At 43.2% G+C, this 18,535-nt stretch overlaps 5 protein-coding genes across 6 annotated transcripts; 3 read left to right on the top strand and 2 right to left on the bottom strand.

Annotated features, from left to right (window-relative positions):
- The first annotated feature begins 22 nt into the window (after positions 1-22).
- LOC117654398 (transcription initiation factor TFIID subunit 2) lies at positions 23-6,445 on the top strand. The gene is made up of 18 exons (XM_034401007.1): positions 23-224; positions 416-470; positions 565-728; positions 1,045-1,261; positions 1,345-1,577; positions 1,683-1,904; positions 1,995-2,208; positions 2,317-2,571; positions 2,659-2,867; positions 2,946-3,185; positions 3,288-3,681; positions 3,763-3,962; positions 4,047-4,255; positions 4,368-4,587; positions 4,730-5,141; positions 5,226-5,423; positions 5,535-5,780; positions 5,862-6,445. The coding sequence occupies exons 1-18, from the start codon at positions 181-183 to the stop codon at positions 6,105-6,107; spliced, it is 3,978 nt and encodes a 1,325-aa protein (XP_034256898.1). The 5' UTR covers positions 23-180; the 3' UTR covers positions 6,108-6,445.
- Positions 6,446-6,603: 158 nt separating this feature from the next.
- LOC117654399 lies at positions 6,604-12,962 on the top strand. Of its 2 annotated transcripts, XM_034401009.1 has the most exons (14): positions 6,604-6,820; positions 6,994-7,731; positions 7,828-8,363; positions 8,463-8,774; positions 8,862-9,154; positions 9,268-9,504; positions 9,588-9,749; positions 9,834-9,939; positions 10,027-10,332; positions 10,449-10,602; positions 10,677-10,801; positions 10,883-10,985; positions 11,064-11,260; positions 11,386-11,542. In XM_034401009.1, exons 2-14 carry the CDS (start codon positions 7,072-7,074, stop codon positions 11,540-11,542), a joined length of 3,348 nt encoding a protein of 1,115 aa, XP_034256900.1. In that variant the 5' UTR covers positions 6,604-6,820; positions 6,994-7,071. The 2 variants fall into 2 exon arrangements, with proteins under 2 accessions (XP_034256900.1, XP_034256899.1); XM_034401008.1 differs by having other exon boundaries at positions 6,605-7,731; positions 11,386-12,962.
- Positions 12,963-13,103: 141 nt separating this feature from the next.
- On the bottom strand, positions 13,104-13,786 carry LOC117654405 (DNA polymerase epsilon subunit 4). Its single transcript, XM_034401017.1, has 2 exons — positions 13,480-13,786; positions 13,104-13,360 (listed from the first exon to the last, which is right to left on the bottom strand). Exons 1-2 carry the CDS (start codon positions 13,633-13,635, stop codon positions 13,217-13,219), a joined length of 300 nt encoding a protein of 99 aa, XP_034256908.1. The 5' UTR covers positions 13,636-13,786; the 3' UTR covers positions 13,104-13,216.
- A 6-nt stretch (positions 13,787-13,792) lies between these two features.
- Positions 13,793-15,190, top strand: LOC117654402. Its single transcript, XM_034401013.1, has 5 exons — positions 13,793-13,955; positions 14,040-14,194; positions 14,292-14,457; positions 14,547-14,741; positions 14,827-15,190. The coding sequence occupies exons 2-5, from the start codon at positions 14,041-14,043 to the stop codon at positions 15,002-15,004; spliced, it is 693 nt and encodes a 230-aa protein (XP_034256904.1). The 5' UTR covers positions 13,793-13,955; position 14,040; the 3' UTR covers positions 15,005-15,190.
- On the bottom strand, positions 15,065-17,655 carry LOC117638996 (UDP-glucuronosyltransferase 2B33-like). Its single transcript, XM_034374267.1, has 8 exons — positions 17,598-17,655; positions 17,283-17,526; positions 17,105-17,143; positions 16,673-17,030; positions 16,145-16,599; positions 15,839-16,058; positions 15,585-15,762; positions 15,065-15,085 (listed from the first exon to the last, which is right to left on the bottom strand). The coding sequence occupies exons 1-8, from the start codon at positions 17,610-17,612 to the stop codon at positions 15,065-15,067; spliced, it is 1,530 nt and encodes a 509-aa protein (XP_034230158.1). The 5' UTR covers positions 17,613-17,655.
- Between the last annotated feature and the right edge of the window lie 880 nt (positions 17,656-18,535).

The raw sequence follows: 18,535 nt of genomic DNA, 5'->3' as shown, positions 1-18,535 counted from the left end.
GTGATACCCCCCTCCCCCTCGCCCCTCTTTCCGCTGCGTATTGCGGTTCGCGGTTCGTTCAAAAACATACACAACAGAGAGGGAAGAGGTTAATTTTCCGGAGCGCCGGTTACAGTTATTCCTATGCCAATCTCAGGTTGTTCTATGTAACGTATTGATGGGACGTATCAATTCCACACCATGAAGAAGGATCGGGCTGGAGACTTCACTCGGCCATTTAAATTATAAGTATTTTTGTGGAAAGTTTGTTCCCATAACCTGTTACAATATTATTATCATAGAATTGCAGTCAGTATGCATGTTTATCAAGTCAACTTGTTTCGAGTACTACAAAATTTTGTTGTATATTTTCAGAAAATTTCCGTTTTGTATTCCATGAAAGCCATGTCTAACTCGGGTGTTTTTTCTGTAACACAGCTCATCAAATAGTCAGCTTGACAGGAATTAGCTTCCAGCGCAAAAGTATAATTGTATGAAATCAAAGTTTATTTTGTTTTTTATTTTCTTTTTTTCCTTTGATACGATACTGATTCTTATACTGTTGGCTTGCTGTGCGTTATACAGGGACTTGTGGAGTTGACGATTGTACCTCTGAAAGAGAGCATCCGACACATTAAATTAAATGCCAAGCAGAGCCGTATTTATCGAGTGACGCTCAATGAACAGTATGAAGCACCTTTCCAATACTTCGATCCATTCTTGGATATATCTCAGGCTGAACCGAAACAGTAAGTATTTGGAGATGTTTGCATAACTTGCATTGCATTATATTAAGGAGAGGAGACATCAGGATTATGAAGCCAAAATTGATGTCGAACCTCAACTTTAATCCTAAATCTTAAGAGCCTTATCAATATGTTACCGAACCAATGAAAACCATCCTACCCATCTTGTCAGTTGAATTTTTACCAATTTGTCAGAAGCTGCTGTGTAAAGAAAGAATGGAGCGTCTAATCTAGCAACACACAAACCTTGTTTATGTATGCTTGGAATATTTCTAATAATCCTGTATTATTAACACAACACTTCTTATTTGATTTTCAGGAGATCTCTGGACTATTTTACAAATGCCCACCTTACAGCAGCTGTACAGATTGATCCAGATAACAATGCAGGAGAACTTGTCATCAGTGTGCCTGTAACGGCACAACACCTTTTCAGAGAGGGCCAACCAGTGCGTGTTGGCATTGAGTTTTCTCTAGAGCAGCCTCAGGGTGGAATCCAATTTGTGGTACCAGATTGCGATGGAGCACCAAATGAAGTAGGGGCTCTCAAGGACTTCTGTTGGGTTAATTAATTTTATTATTTAGTCATAATGTGTCCTTTTTTTTTGTTCAAAATCAGAAAGGAGCTCATATGTTCACTTACGGACATTCTTCAAGACTATGGTTTCCTTGCATTGATAGTTTTGCTGAACCCTGCACATGGAAGCTAGAATTGACTGTGGATGAGTGCATGACAGCTGTATCATGTGGTGAATTAGTTGAAGTAGTCTACACTCAAGACATGAGAAGGAAAACATTCCACTATGTGCTATCCGTTCCTGCATCAGCACCAAATATTGCTCTGGCTGTTGGGTATGTGCTTTAGAGTTTATTACTTTTGAAACTAGTCATTAATAATCAATAACATTTTGTAAATTCAATCTTATCTTATCATTATGCATTTTATTTTGTGCACAGACCATTTGAAATGTTTGTGGACCCATACATGCATGAAGTTACACATTTCTGCCTGCCCCAGTTGCTTCCTCTCCTCCAAGTTTCTGCAAGGTACATGCATGAAGCATTTGAATTTTATGAAGAAACATTAGGCTCGAGGTATCCGTACTCTTGCTACAAGCAAGTATTTGTTGACGAAACACCAGAGGAAGTTGCAGCTTATGCAACCATGAGTATAATGAGGTATGCTGCACAAATATTGTATGAAAAGTTTTGTATACATAACTATCCTTATTGCTGAACATTCTCTTAGTCGCTATTTATTCTTTCCAGTGTAAATCTCCTGCATTCCGCAGCAATAATTGACCAAACATACATAACACGAAAAGCCATGGCTTTGGCTATTGCTGAGCAATTCTTTGGATGTTTTATTTCCATGCAACATTGGGGTGACAATTGGCTTCCACAGGGCATTTCCTCCTACCTCTGTGGTCTTTATTGCAAAAAAAGTTTTGGCAACAATGAATACAGAGAATGGATCCGATCGGTAAGTGCTATTGGATAGATTTACTTACTTATTACACTATAAACAAGTGTCTTGGTGGCAGAGCCGGGTTATGAAAATTCTATAATGTTACCTCTTCATTCTCTCTAGGAACTTGAGGAAGTGATAAAATATGAGGAAATGTATGGTGGCATAGTGCTAGACCCTAGTCAACAGCCTGCACCCCTCCCTGTATCTTCAACATCTCCCCTGGCTCCTCAAAGAAATCCTCAACAACAGCCGTTTTACTTCTCCACAAGATCTTTGCACACAATGTCTCCTAAATACCTTGAGATGCAGAGGAAAAAGGCTCACCTCATTATGCGAATGCTTGAACATCGCATTGGCCTGGAACTGCTGTTGCAGGTATATTGATTCCTTTCAAGTTGTGTTGTAATTTCGTTGTTGAAATACTACAGTACACTGATGTCTTTGATTTTGGCCCTGTAACAGGTACTGAATAAGCAACTGTCGTTGGCTGGCATTGCTGCCAAGGAAAAACAAGCTTCCAATCAGTGGTCTCACATGCTCATAAGTACAACTGTTTTTACCAAAGCAATCTTCACTGTAACTGGTAAAGACATGGCTGTATTTGTTGATCAGTGGGTTCGGACAGGAGGGCATGCCAAGTTCCACCTCAGTTTTGTATTTAATCGCAAAAGGTAATTTTTAAAAGTTTCTTCCCCTAAGAAAAAATTAGTTCAGCCTACATCATTTGGATTCATTCTTTCATTGTGCAGGAATACTGTTGAACTTGAGATTAAACAGGATTCATTAAATCAGAGAGGTATTAGGAAGTATATGGGTCCTTTAGTGGTCACAATTCAAGAATTGGATGGGACCTTCAAGCACCAACAACAGGTGGAAGGAACACCATCTAAAACAGATATCACCTGCCACTCCAAGAGTCGAAGAAACAAAAAGAAAAAAATACCCCTGTGTACTGGTGAAGAAGTGGATATGGACTTAAGTGCAATGGAGTAAGTTTTACTACTCCAATTTTTATTATTAAACCATATATTGGTAGATTGATTGATAATAATCAATGTTTGTAATTAACCCTATTTTTTGCCTCATCACAGTGCTGATTCACCTGTTCTATGGGTCAGACTTGATACTGACATGACAATAATGAGGTCAGTGTTTATTGAACAACCAGACTACATGTGGCAGTATGAGCTGAGGCACGAACGCGATGTCACAGCACAACTTGATGCCATTGCGGCGCTTGAACGCTTTCCTACTGCGGCATCTCGTCATGCGCTCACATATACTATTGAAAATGAGTCTGCTTATTATAAAGTACGTAGTCAAGCTGCCCACTGTTTGACCAAAGTAGCAAATGCATTAGTTGCTACATGGTCTGGTCCATCTGCAATGCACACTATCTTTCAGAAGCATTTTGGCTCTGCATCTTGTCCTCACATAGTGAAACAAAACAATTTCACTAACTTACAACATTACTTTTTACAAAAGGTGATTTATTTCTTTAAAAGTTTGTGAAAAGTGAAGTATTACAATGTTTTGAATGTCCTGATGGTTTTTCTCCCTGGGCAGACTATTCCTCTGGCAATGGCAGGTTTAAGAAACACATTGAGCATCTGCCCTCCGGATGTTCTCAGACTGTTGTTGGATTTATTCAAATACAATGACAACAGTAAGAACCGCTACTCAGATAACTATTATAGAGCTGCTCTAATTGATGCATTAGGAGAGACAATCACACCAGTAGTGTCTGTTGTTGGAATGCAACATGGGTAAGTTGCAGGACAAGAACAAAGGTGGCTTTTCACATTAAAAAGTTAACCCCTTATTTGTTTTTTTCTTGTTTTGTATTTCAGAAACATTTCTAGTGAGACTCTCACTTCTGATACAAAAGCTATATTAGAAGAAGTTGTGCGCTGCTTGAACTTGGAGAAGAAGTTACCCTGTTACAAACAAGTTGTTTCAGCAGCATGCTTACGTACTATCCGCAAGCTTCAGAAATTTGGCCATTTACCTAGTCAGCCACAAATTTTTAGATCCTATACTCAATATGGGGTTTTTATTGGTGAGTTTCACTTATTCCTCTTTGTCTATCTCATGTTAAATTTTATTGTTGCAATTATTTATGTAATTTTCTGCTATGTTGTATTAACATCTTCATTTGTTTCATGTGACAGAGGTCCGATTGGCAGCTTTAGAAGCACTTGTAGATTTTACAAGGGCTGATGGCAAGTGGGAAGACCTAGAATTCCTTTTAGACATAGCTGAAAATGATCCAGACCATATGGTGCGCCATAAATTACTCCGAATGTTGATTGAAAATCCACCCTTCAGCCAGGCACAAAGAAGTCGTTTGGATAAGGAAGAACTAGTGGAGAGGCTATGGACTAACATAAAGTACAGTTATTTATCTTAATTAGCTTTTTGAAAACTTTTTGAATCTTTAAAGATTAGCACACATGAAAATTATTCATGATAGTTTATTGCTTTTTAATCTTAAATTCTGTGATAATAAATGTGTCTCTTTCTTTTCTTCTAGTGGAATGCTGTCTCACGATACTCCACAGCGGTGTGATATGGTTGACTTGTATTATGCTCTTTATGGTACACGACGACCATTTTGCCTTGCGCAACAAGAATTATCCTTCCTTAAACCGGAAAGAGTTGTTAGTCCAACGTTTGACAGCTACAGAGATAATGACCTTGACCATGGCCACGATATTGACCCAGACCATGACTTGGACTGGGAGCGAGAGAGAATTCGTGAGAAGGATCGACTAGAAAGAGAGAAGGAAAGAATGGACAGAGAGAGGGAGAAAGAGAGGGAAAAAGAAAGGGAGAAAGAAAAGGAAAAAGAAAGGGAAAGGGAGAGAGAAAGGGAAAGAGAAAAGAAGAGGGAAAAGGAGAGAGCAGCAGAAAAAGAACAGACTCAACTTGAATTTGGAGTTGATGTAAGATTTGTTTCATTTTACATGAATCAGCCATGTGTCATCTGCATATATTAATATTTTTCTTTTTCCTGAACTTTGCTTAAGGTTAAGACCGAGGTAGAATTACAAGAGGAGGTAGACCTTGGTCCTATTTTTATTGATGAGGTGCCCCAAAGTTCTAAGCGGAAAGCAACATCACCATTAACAATAGACCGGGGCCCTGAAGTTATATCTGCAGATGACAATCTTGAACTGATAACAGTTGAAGTTGTTGCTGGTGACGAAGGAAAAGTCCGAATAAAGGTATGCCAGCCTGCCATTTCAAATTTTAAATTCATATAAAATTATTTAATCTTGAATTGCAAGAAAATAATCTTGAGCTATAATGTTTTATTGTCTTGTCCTGTTCTTTAGGAGGAGCTTGTGGCTGCTGCACCCAATGCTTCTACCAGTTCGTCTTTATCTCAAAGCTCAAACAACGCCCCTGTAAAGGCAGAATATTTCTCAGATAACTCCGCATCACTGCCAGGTCTTGCAGGTCCCAGACATGGACCTGTCGGCTTTGAACCAGGCATGTTTAAGGGTGCTGTAGCATTTGTTCCAGCTTCTGATACTGCAGGGCAATCCAAGACCACTGGCAAAGTAGATGCCAGTAATAAGGTAGGTTTTCTCAGGAGGTTTTATTTTAATATTTTTGAGCTGTTGTAGGAATTGTCTTTCAAGTGATCGTCTCATTTTCAGCCCAAGAAAAAGAAAAAAGAAAAGAAAAAACATAAACACCACAAACGTCATAAACATCATAAGCTTGCAAAGGATAAGAAGAACAAAGATAAAAGTAAAGAGAAAGACAAAGATGAGGACAAAGATAAAGATAAGGATAATAAAGAAATGGATGGAAGTCAACACAGTACAAAAGAAGATTCAATGAGTTCTTTAAGTTCAACTCCTAGCCCAGAGCCATCAGCCTCAGCAGATGTTGTGTTTTAACTCTAATGAAATCTAAGACACATTTGTGCCTTACTTTCCTGTCTTAACACGTTAGTGCATTTTCATTTTCATTTGATTTTAAGTTGCTCTGAGATTTGGTACCTGCCCCACTTAATGTTATCCTGTTCTATAAGATCTAAAAGATCTCATTTTATTCAGGAATGTATGTTTATGTTTACTTTGACTTTGACCTCAAAATTGGGTGTTAATCATAATTGTATATAGAAAACTATCTCAACACCTAAATATATAATGAACTCATTTTTAGAATCGATAATTGTATACAGTGTATTTTATGTTAGATACCAGAAATAAAAGTCATTAATTGCCCCACAAGATTAAACTTCTCTATCTCTTTCCTTCCCTCTTTAGCCCCCTTTTCTCTGCTTTTCCCCGCCTATCGCATTCAAACCTCCGGAAGCGGCAAGTGTGTCAAGTGTCTCAGTGTCGACGTGTTCCTCAATAAAACATGAGTAAAAACTCAAAAATAACTTTAATAAACAAGACAAGAAATTTAATTTAGAGGATAGAAGACTCCCGCCCCGGAATACAAACGCTGAACGGTGAAATCTGAGAGGGATTACAGATAGAGACGGACGCTGCTAAACCATCGGACAGAAGAAGACAAACAAGAATACCATGTTCAGTACCGTGCAAGTGCAGTGCGTAGGCCTAAAATAAAATGGCAATGAAATAAAGATAAATATCCTATGGTAACAAATTTCAGTGTGATTTAACTCTTTGTGCTCTTGGCTTAGTTGAATGCTAATTTTAAGACGCCTGCTGTGCCGATAGCTCGTCCCTTGAAGGCCTTAGCGTTGGTAGCAGGACGAGCTGCTCGAGCTAACCCAGAAAGGCTGCTGTAAACATGTTTATATTTTGCCAGCGAGAAGGGTCTGGCAAGAGAGAGAGAGTGCAATGAGAGTGCTGACCAACTCTTTCCATCGTTGGACATTGTGAAGAAATGGAAGACCGTGCAAGTGAGGGCAAGAAGACCCCGCTGGATGACATCATTAACCACATGACCTCAGAGTGGCATAGCTACAGCCTGCCCCCTGGAGGCCCTGGTCCAGGTCAGGCTGCTGTCCCGCACGGTTCTGGTTCCCATGTCTGGCCCGGTTGGCACGGAGCAGCTCCGGTGGCAGTCCCAAGTCCAGTCCAAGGTCCGGGCTTCAACGGAGCGGGGCCAGGAGGGCCAGGAGCGGCAGCACCAAGTCGCCAGACTCAACCATATTTCATGCTGGGAGGAGCAGAGCCCAATCTGCCTGTGTTTTTTCAAGCAGACCAGCCGCCTCCAGGATATCAAGTGGAGCCCCAGGGAGTGAAAGGTCAAGACTTTTTCAGCCAGCCTATCCAATCCGCAACTGCTACACAGACTGACAGCAATGAACTAGTTGGGACTATGGTGGATGTTGGCGGTGGCAACTTTGTAAACGTCAGATACAGCGGAGGCCATGGGGGCACTGTCAATCCGCAATATTTGCCAGTTGGTTCAAGCTCGGCTGTGAACAATGTTCTTCCTCCATCTCTGGATGACATCCTTCCCCATTCAAATCAAAATGAATCAAACCGGCAACATTGTGCGCTTTCTGCCAACTATGGATTGTTTACGCCATCTCAACAGGTTAGTTTTGTTATCGACACGTAAAATTTACTGTGTTTGCACTACTGTAACTCAACAACAACTACAATTCTGATGATTGAATGATTTCTTTTCTAGGTCCAAACAATGAGGCAACAGCATCTGCAATTTAGAACACCTGAGAACGAATCTCCTCAGCATCAGTCTCGTCCAGGAATACCACATCATGGTCCTCCTGGCATGCTTCATCAGTCGCAGACACTGTTCAATGAGCATCTTCAAAATCAGCAGTTTCAACAAATCCTAAATGCTGCACAGTCTCAACAGTTTCAGCATGACCTTCTGCACAGAGTTCAGCAGCAGCAGCAGCAGCAGCAGCAGCAGCAGCAGCAGCAGCAACAGCAACAGCAACAGCCACAAGCAAGACAGCAACAAGAACAGCATCAAAATCAAAATCTGTTCCTGCAAGAAACTGCCAAGAATGCTTCGTCTTCTGCCCCATTCTCTCAAAATCAAGACCAACTCATTCAGAATTTGGTTGGGAACTGGACTGTCCCTAATCAAACTGGGCGATATAATCCCTTTGGTTTGGCTTTGAATGAAAGTAATGAGCCTGCTCTTGAAAGTGTCAAAGAAGTTGAGCAGCCGAAGAAGAATGACAAGAGTGTTCGCAGGTTTGTATACCTTATCATTGAGGCCAGTTTATTAATTATGTTCTAGATTTTTATGTCATCCTTTTTATTATGTTTCTTTGTATTCCTTTGACTTTCCAGGACTCGTATTGTAGCTGAAGTGCGGCCCATGAGGCCATCATACTCTGCTGTTTTGACTACTCCGTCTCCAGTTCCTTCACCGCAGAAACCAACATTGCCCATCAACAATGTGAACTCAGCCAATGGAAACAATAACCATACCGCAGCCTTGATAACAAATGCAACCAACAAGATAAATGCAGATGCTGCTCGTCCCAAAAGCACAAGTAGTGTTAGTAGTGGGAAAGGTAAAAACTCTTCAAAAAGCAATGGTGTTTTGAGCGCAGGGGGCAAATTGAAGAGGCAGCATTCAACTGGAAACGATGACGCAAAGTGCGTGTTGCATGCTACACTGATTACTGTTGTTTAAAGTTCTACCTATGACACAAAATTGTATTTTTACTTTCTCTTAAATTTCAGTGCCAAAAATGGACCAAGTACTGCCACAGCATCAAAGTCATCTGGTTTATCATCTTCATCCAGTGGCGATTTTGATGACTCTGTTCCTGGAAACTCTTCACCTACGTCACTTTCACGGCGATGGGCATCCTTGGATGATTTGGAGAGTGATGTTAGCAGCGTGGATGTTTCACATGTCTTCATTGAAACGGGAAGTTCTCAGGAGTCTTGCCCTCAGCCAAATGATAAAAAATCTTCTGATAAATCTGGCAGGTCAAGCATTCATGGCAGTGCTAAACAATCACCACATTCTGGTAAATGTTTTGATTTTAAGACCAGTTTTTACTGCATTTTATTCTATTAAACCTTGGCCTTTTTTTAAAACTATGACAATCTTCTTTAATGTGTCTTTTGTTTCACATAATAGGTTTTGATGAGAGTTTTTTGAATAACTACAAAGTAGGTCCTGGAGGTTCTAAGAGTGGTAGTGTGATGGGGTCTAACTCAACTAAGAGGCCCATTCATATCAATAATAACCTTGGTACAAACCACGGTTCTCACTGGGCCAATCAGCAAACACCAAGTCAGCCTAGTAATTCTAGCAAATTTGATAAATCTGCCCGAGCAAGTAAAAGTGGACGCACTAACTCAGATGAAAGGAAAGGTATGCCCTTGTACTGGCTGACTTGGCTTCTTTTTGTCAGAGGGTTGGTTGCTGTTTACTAATGCTTACATTTCATATGTCAGGATCTAAAAATGATGGCAAGAGTGCTTCTGGAAGCAGTAGCAGTGGTGTGACAAGCCGTTCTGGTCGTGGTTCGATGAGTAGCATGGCTGATAAAGCTGCTCTTCTGCAGAGCAAACGGAATCAACGAGGCTCTCGAAGGAAAGATGGAGTAACTGCTGCATGTGCGTACAGTAATTTATCCCTTTATAGAGCTTTTTTTTTTTCTTTTAAGAAAAAAGTTTATGTTTAAAAATTTTCTATTGCAGCTCTGGTATTTCGAAAATATGGTCAGTTGGCTTTTGCCGCTATCATATGGTTTTTCCATCTTCTAACGGATGTAATAGGAATGAGTATTAGACTCTCCCTGCATTTGTGAGTTACTTAGTCTCAGTCTCTGAGGTTTATTGAGTCATTTTACGTGAATTGAATAAATTCTGCATAATGCATTTCCTTTTGCAGGTGCTTGGTGTTTTGGGAAAATTGGGTGATTAGCTCAGCTAATTGGCTTCAAAAATGTATTTGCCGTTTACCTCATGTACTTCCAGAACGCCTTGTTCATTCCCGATTCTGGCGATTTATCTGCCAGTGTCTAGGCAAGAACGACCCTGGAGATCAAGCTAGGAATGGTTCAAAGAAAAGTACTCGTGGTGCTGAGGGACGAGACAGTGTTATTCCAGGAGGCCTTTCTCATAACATATCTATGCCATCTACTGGCGAAGAAGCTATGAAAAGACTCCTCGCTTGTAAAGGCAAGGATCCTTACAGGTATGTTTACATTAATTGGTAAAAAACATTTGGTGAAAACAGAACAGCATAATTGTATCATCCTGGTTTGTATTTCTAACATCTGTGAATATCTAACATTTCCAATCACTTTGCAGCATCTTAGGAGTAACACCAAATTGTTCTGATGATGATGTCAAAAAATATTACAAACGCCAAGCTTTTCTTGTCCACCCTGATAAAAATAATCAGCCCGGTGCTGAGGAAGCTTTCAAAATTCTTGTACATGCATTTGAACTTATTGGAGAACCTGTAAGTACAGTGTCATAATTTATTTGCTGACACATTTCTTTTGTTGTTACTTATCCTTCCCTTGTATTCATTAGGAAAAAAGGACAGAGTACGACCGATATGTAGCAGAAACCCAACAGGTGGAACAAGCTTGGAGTGAGCTAAGTGACCTGTTATCTCAATTACATCAGAAAATGGAATATGCTGCCAACACTATCAGGTAAAATCAATTGCATATTATTCCTCCTATTGTTTGGGGAAAAAATAATAAAAAAAAGGGAACTCATTATTCTCTTTGCAGGTGCACAAATTGTGGAAAGAGACATAAGAGAATAGCTGTACCTCGCAAACCATTTGCTGCAAGATTTTGTGCTCAGTGCAAGATAAAGCACTCCGCTAAGGAGGTAGATGAAATCCTTTTTAGTATTTTCTTTTATAAAGAAAAGTGACCAAAAGTAATGTTTGATTTGACCAACTTTCAGGGTGACATATGGGCCGAGACGATGGTCATGGGATTTCTATGGCATTACTATGCGTGTATGGAGGGAGCAGTTTATGACATCACTGACTGGGCTTCATGTCAGACCAATAATCTCCGTCACCTCAAACCGAACTCTCACACTGTTCAGTACCGTATAGTTCTTGGTCGTCAACGTCAACAAAGTCCTCGTGCACCCAGGTATTTTCACTCAAACCTTCTTTTTTTTTTTTTCATGGCTTGAACACCTGCTTATTTCTGTTCATTCATTGATTGCAAACAGTTTCCTCAATTTTCCATTGTTCATTCTGTTTGTGACTTTACAGTGAGCCTGATCTGGAGAATTTCCTCAGTTCTCTTTACAACCAGGCAGGGGGTGGTAGCAAGGGGACACCTCCTCCTGGGGACACTTCTGCAAGCACTAATGTTCCTAACCGTCAGGACACCGCACGTAATCGAAAGAAGGGAAAGCGCAACAAATAATAAATTTTACTTTTATTCATATAGATGACTCCTGAAACAATGATTGAACTTGTGATGCTAATATCTACTATTAATCTCGGTATTTAAGAAGTGTGTGAGTGAGCAGGGTCACTTAACTTAATTGCAAGTAAATTATTATTTAAAAAAATTCTCTGTGGGCTTTGTTTGGATCTGAACAAGTTATTTTTTTTTGTTTTTACGAAATTGTTGTTTTGCCTCAGTTATGGCATTAAAACTAGACATGAATTTCTATGGTGGCATTTGACATGAGCCTGAAGCCCTTGTATTGGAAGGCCGTCAGCATATTTTCTTAATAAGAATGTATATTTTCGTTGTCTTAAAAAAATGCCTGGTCCTGGTATCTGAGTAGTGTCCAAAGCAAAACGCCAGGCTGTTGGAATGAATGAAGTAGAATGTAACTTAGTATCAGATGACAGGTATTTTTGATTCTGTCATTTTGAGCTAGTATATTCTTCTGTTAGTCTGCAATGGATTAGCACATTTTGACTGCAGTACTGTTCAGTACTAATTAAAATACATTGAGATTTTATTTCTTAAGCCTTCATATTTTCAATTGTTCTGCGAAAGTTTCGTTACACAGCTGCCTAGATTGTCTTTGATTTGGTTGAAAACCTAAGTTCCATAGTATAGAACACAATCTACCAACAAATACAGCTTTTGTTGGCCTGAATTTGAGTTCTTTATATTTTCCTAATTTAGTATCAACCTTGGTCTTACAGCTTTGCTGCTCTGTATGTTTTATGTGAATATTTTAAAAATGTTTTCACAGAACAAATTTGTTTCTTAATGATTTTCAATGTGTAACCTTGAGTTTCATTAATGGGTTTAATATTCTTATGATTAAGATGTGTTCTTATTATTTCTGGAATTAAGTTAATTGACCTGATGTGTTGTAGCATAATAGTAACCTTGTTTGTTTTTCTAAACATCATCCTGATTGTAAAAGCATTTGTAAAGACCTAGATAAGTTTTATGTGATTGTATTGTAAAAGACAGACATATGTGTAACTACTGACTGCTGTTGTATGAGATTCTCATTAGGTTTCCCATAAGAGACAAAGTTTCTCTTTTCTCTCTAGATATCTTTGCAATCCCTGACAATGTTGATTTGTCACTATCATTGCCCTTTTTACAGTATAAATGCACAATGGCTTATTTAGTGCATGTTTATTTCAATAGTAAGGTATTGTTTACTTCCTACATAGCGTATGAAGGTTCTTGCCACTCAAAACCCAAAAATGATATGACGTTTTCTTCATCATTATGCCCCGAGTCATAAATATGTAACTCTGAATTTGAGTGATGTTTTTGTTTAAGCTTCCTCTTACCGGAAAGCCTCTAATTGTGAACTTCAATGACAAAAGAATTCTGAAAATAAAATGATAGTCTTTGACGACAACTTTCTCAATTATCATTTTTCCTTACTGTCTCAATAAATATTGAACTGCCACTGGCTGAACAGAAGTGTTTCTGAGAGAGCATGCTTCACAAAGATCAATAGGTCTTGAGCAGAAAAGGGATAAAGGAATAAGAAAACAAGTGATAAAACAAAACATTGTATTAATTATGAAATGGAAGTAAAAATTCACAATCATGCATTCTCAGTCTTACAAAGGAAGGAAATCACATCCTCACCGGCAAAGCTTTCTCAATCTATGAGTCTAAAGCACCTTCCAGAAACAACAGTGAGTCAGATGAAGAAATAGCTGCATCAATATCTTTCCGTTGCACTGTCTTCTTCTTTGCCATTGCAGTGTGTGTATAACTTTCTCGTGCCAACGATTCAATGAACAGTTCCTGCAATTGAGATTCAAAAGCAAGAAATTTATAAGTGAATGACAACAGAACAGTTTTCTTACATAAAGCATATAAGATAAATAGGTTGAAAACAGAACGGAGCACTAGTATTAGCTTACCGTTGATTTTGCTATTAAAAATACAGCCTCTTGACTAGCTAAATTGACATCAGGATCCATTTTAATAATGCTCTTGATGCGAGACAGCGGCAGTTTCACGAGCTTCTCAGACTTCTCTTCCTCAGCAACATCCAAATTTTCCTTCTCTTCAGTCATTATTTGTTTTTGACGAAAGACTCCTTTCTTTGCCTTGGTTTCGCTTTTCTGGTCTGTCCCGCCGCTCGCACGCAACCGGTGGGTGTTTTGGTTATGGAACCCCAAGTGCAAATAACGGTAACCGTATACACACGATACAAACTTTGGCGCGAATTACTGTCCCAAGTGAAATGAAAACAACATAAACAAACAAGCTTCAAACCACAAGTCTTCCTTTAACAATACCAATTTGTTACTAATCGAAATTAACCGTGTTCTCCTTTCTCTTGATATCTGTCTTACTCTTTTTTGAGAGTTTACCTTCTAAAGGAATCGTCAAGGTAATTTATTATTCTATCAGCCCATTTATAACCTAAGTAGCATATAAAATTGACACTTGTGTTTCTTTATCTTTTGATGTTTAGCATGGAATCAATGGATGAAGAGGATGTAGAAAACGTCCCACTCTCTCCTGAGGAAATTGAATTTGAGCAGACAGTTGCAAGATATGATGAGGTTTTGGCAAAATTGAAACTGCTGCGAGCTCGCCTTTTGATGAATTCAGCTAATTTAGCAGGAGGTGAGAAATTGAATTTCTGATTTTAAGCACCTTGAATCTCTTTTTCAGTCATATCTATTGGGATTTGTTTCTTTTATTCTGACTTTTTTTTTTACAGATTTATCAAAAGGATCCAGAAGTTCACAAGACGTTTTAGATGTTACTCAAAGCCTCAACGTAATTGAAGAAAAGTTCCATTATTTGAGCATTCAAGAAGAGATGCTGAAACAAATAAAAGTTTCTACACTTGCTTGCGAAATTGTCACTAGTGACAGTCCTAATGAGTAAGCATTGCAGAGGGGTTTTGATGAAAAGATTGGCTATCCTTCAAACTAAGTGATTCATTAAAATTTTATGCTTGTTTTTTTTCCAGTGGCCTTGACACTTTACTAAAAGAACACTGTGCCAATCAAGCAAAGCTCCTTGAACTTTCAAAATCTATCAGAAATGAGAAACTGAAACAGAAAAAAGGAATAGAAAAGCTTTTAGATCGGCTCTCTCAATTTACTGCATCACTGAAAGACGACCAAGAGAAACTTGATGGAAATTCTGAAGCGGATTCTGAGACGTGAGTAAATGTTCCTTTTCTTTTACCATAAATATGCCGCATTTATTGTGTCATTATTAATATTGTGGTTATTCCTATTTTACAGCAATCTTAAATTGAAGCAAAGCTTGGAGAAACAAATAAAGGACATACGGTTCATGCAAATTTGCATCTCACAGATTATTGTAAACAAGCAAGTAGACTTAAGGCAGTCTCAAAAATTAACTGGCATTTTAAAATCTGCAAGAAGTCCAATAACTTCCATTGAACATTTTATTTCATGATTCAAATATGTTTTCCTGTTGATAATGTGCAATTTTACTGTAGCAATTTCTCTGTCTCTCTTATTTACTAGGTTTAAGAAACTTAATGAAGATTGTAAAAATTATTATGTGATTTTTATTTTTTTAAAGTTGAGTTTGTGATGTCTTATTTGGTCATGATTAAAGATTATGTTTCATAGCACTGCACTCCTTTTGAGTCCATTCCTTATCACAAGCCACCGAAAGCGGGGAGGAGGGGGAAAGGGGGGGGGGGCAGTCCCCTATGCCGGCTGAGGGAAGTCTCTGTGCTTGGAAGTCTGAGTATGCAATCCATCCGGTGAGCTAGGTTCTCGTCCAGCCAAAGTACACTTCCCGAGCGCGTGAGATCTGTCCTCCCAACAAAACGGAACGACCTATGAGTGTCTGTGAGACGCAAGCGCCGCTGGTTCGCGACGGGGCTTTCCACGAGTGTGCTGGGGACAAACAGCGTCGGTTGACATCACTCGACCTTCTCCCGTAAGGATGCCGCTTTGAAGCCCCGCCGGCGACGCCGACACGCAACCACCGCCAGCACGGGGGCGAGGCCGGCCAGCGCGAGGACCAGGACGACGTCGAGGAGGACGAGCTGGTGCCAGTGCAGACGCGCGGCGGAGGGCCGTCGGTAGCGGCCGGCGCCGCGCCACCGAATTACGTGCTCCACGGCCTCCACGGCCACGTCCAGGGCGGGCACCGGCTGGTCTTGCAGCAGCAGTGCCAGGCGCTGCGCGGCTCGCCGGTACCTGCAATGGCCACGACCAAGGTCAGCGACGAGGCCTTGACAGTCACTTTATGTGGATTCTGGGCACGAGCCTCAACCTGTTGTCGGGCTGCAGCAGCGTCTGCAGGGCCTGGCGGACGTCGGCGAGGCTGCGTTCCTTCGACAACGCCAAGCCCACGCCCAGCTCCTCCACGACGGCCAGGGTCGCGAACTGGTCGCCGAAGCGCGGCATGCACAGCACGGGCACGCCGTACCACATGGCCTCCTGCACGCTCGTCCAGCCGCACGACGACACCAGCAGAAGGGTGTTGGCGTGGGCTGCGGCAGCAACGCAAAGACAACACAATGACGTCATGCGAAGGGACCCGACAAATGGCCGTGACAGCCGGGACGTGAGGACCTACCCAGAAGGTCGTCCTGGGGCATCCACGATGTCTCGAGGTGCACGTTGTCGGGGACGTTGGCTGTGGGCGGTTTGTCAGACCACCTCGCCACCACACTGTGGCCCAGCTCCCCGAAGGCCGTCATGAAGGCGGACTGCACGCTCGCAGGCATCTCGGACGGCATCATGAGGGAGCCAAGGCTGAAGACGATCGCCCCCGCCGTCGCGTTGTCCAGCAAGCCCTGCAACCGCTGTGGGAGCGGCAGCGGCTGGAGGTGCGCGAGGGGCGCCCGGACCACGTTGGACGGCAGGGCCATGGGGTACGTCAGGAGCGGGTGGTCGTTGTAGACGGTGAGGACCAGGCGGGCCTCCTCCAGCTCCTCCAGTGAAGGCGCGTCGGGGAAAAACCGACGGAGCAGGCCGCGTTGCCTCGGGAGGTGGTAGAGGTACAGTCCAGCCTGGGAGTACAGGTAGAGGCTGCGTGGCAGGTCGCAGCGCCATGAGCACATGCACGAGGGGCGGCTAGTCCCAGTCACTAAACAAAACTCACAGAACGTTCTTCGCCCGTTGCCAAAAGTCCAGGCTGCCCGCTGCCTGCAGCCAGCGGTCGTTGGCGTAGGCGGGGTTGGTGGGGCCCCCCATGTGCGCCGCCACCCTGGCGTGGTTGGCGTTGGGCTGCAGCGCCACCAGGGGCGCGTCGAAGTGGTGCGCCAGGCCGAGGAAGGCCTCCTGCTGCATCAGCAGCTCGCTCAGGACGACGTCGTAGTGGGCGTCGGGGCGGTCCAGCACCTCGCGGCGGAAGGCGGGATGCTGCAGCGTGTGCTCCACCATCATGTCGCCGTACTTCCACACGAAGAACCACATGGACATGGGCTGCAGGAGCCCCGGCGTCAGGTAGCTGATGTTCTCTACGGCAAAGCAGTTCCGGTCCGGGGTTATTTGAATGCTGGGACATAGAGCGTCGCGGATGTGAGACACCTACCCAGCCAAAACAGGCCCCTCTTCTTGTACTCGCGCATCACTGCGAACAGTTAAATGTGATATCACTACGAGAACAACGAGTAGCAGTGTTCGGACACATGAAGTGCGAGCCAAAGTCCGAACACTGGCCAGGCGAACCGAACCGGGGTGGTTTCCATGCCGGACCCGGAGATGCTCACAGAATCCCCCGTACGCGTCGGTGCAGTCCCCGACGACGATGACGCTCTTGAACATGCTGGTGTCGCCGTGTGGCGGCCAGGGCACCACCAGGGTGACGTTGTGTCCGCGCTCCGCCAGCGCGCGCGGCACTGCCGTGTTGCAGCGCAGGTGGCTGTGCGACGTCTGTGGGAGGACCACCAGCACTTCGGCGGCTCCGGCCAGGGCCGCCGCCGCCGCCACCACCAGCGTCCAAAGAGCCGAAACCTGGAGCCGAAAAGAATGGTCCAAGTGCATGAAGGAAGTCAGACATTGCCGTTGGTTGCCAGAGATCGCACCTCTGCAAAGCCCATGTTCCACGCTACTGAATGGCCTCTGGGTGCAACCCGATCCTGACCCGCCCGAAGTCAACGGCTGGTTCACGAATGCACTGTTGTCACTTCGCGACATCAAATACTCGTATCGTCCTGGCCGCTGTTTGCGCTCGCTCAGCTTGTTGAGGTCACTGTCACGGTTTATACTCCGTCCGTTGAACTGGGGGCCTGTTTAAAATAGACTCCGCGCGCCAGGGACCCCGCGCGCGCGGGGGGTAGTGACGCGGCAGTACTCCTTGCCTCCCGTCCGGAGCCTGTGGCGCCGAGCGCTGAGGATCCAGTGGCAAGGTTGATAGCATCTTATCTTCGAGTGTGGAGACAAAAATATGCATTGACACGTCAAAAGTGACGCCGGCAAACCGAGTGCCCATTCCTTCTTGACCCACGCGCCTGCGTGCGATCCTGAGAGGTCGCACGGGGTCGCCGTCCACCGCCTGGAAGACCCAATGCACCCCGCACAGCAACCCTTAAAGAAAACACAGCCGAACCTAACCTCACCAATCTTTTATCAAAGAAGTTGCCCTAGGGTTCTTGCGATTTCTGCACGGGTATCGCCGCGCTCCCGCCCCGCCCCGCCCCGCGTCGCCGTCGGCGGCAGGAATGCTTCGGGAAAACAGCCCCTTCTTGGGACGGGGAAGGAAAGAAGAGAGAGGGGAGGCAGGGCTAGGCATGGGCATCTCTGAGCGACCCCTATTCTTCTTGCGATATTATCTCATACCTCCCCCGCAGCGGCTCCATGGAGCGGCTCCCAGCCCCCTTCCCTGGACAGCCCAGCGAGGCCAGGCCGAGCCACGGCCAAGCCACGGCCAAGCCACGCAGGCCTCAAGCCTGGAGCTGTCTGCTGGAGTGGGGCTGGAACGCTGGAACTCCAGCCGCCTTCCTCCGCAGCAGTGCGCAGCAGT

The sequence above is a fragment of the Thrips palmi genome, unplaced genomic scaffold, assembly GCF_012932325.1.
Source record: "Thrips palmi isolate BJ-2018 unplaced genomic scaffold, TpBJ-2018v1 HiC_scaffold_10, whole genome shotgun sequence".
Taxonomy (NCBI): Eukaryota; Metazoa; Arthropoda; class Insecta; order Thysanoptera; family Thripidae; genus Thrips; species Thrips palmi.
Note: the sequence above shows the minus strand (reverse complement) of the source record. Positions and strands in the feature narration are given on the sequence as shown.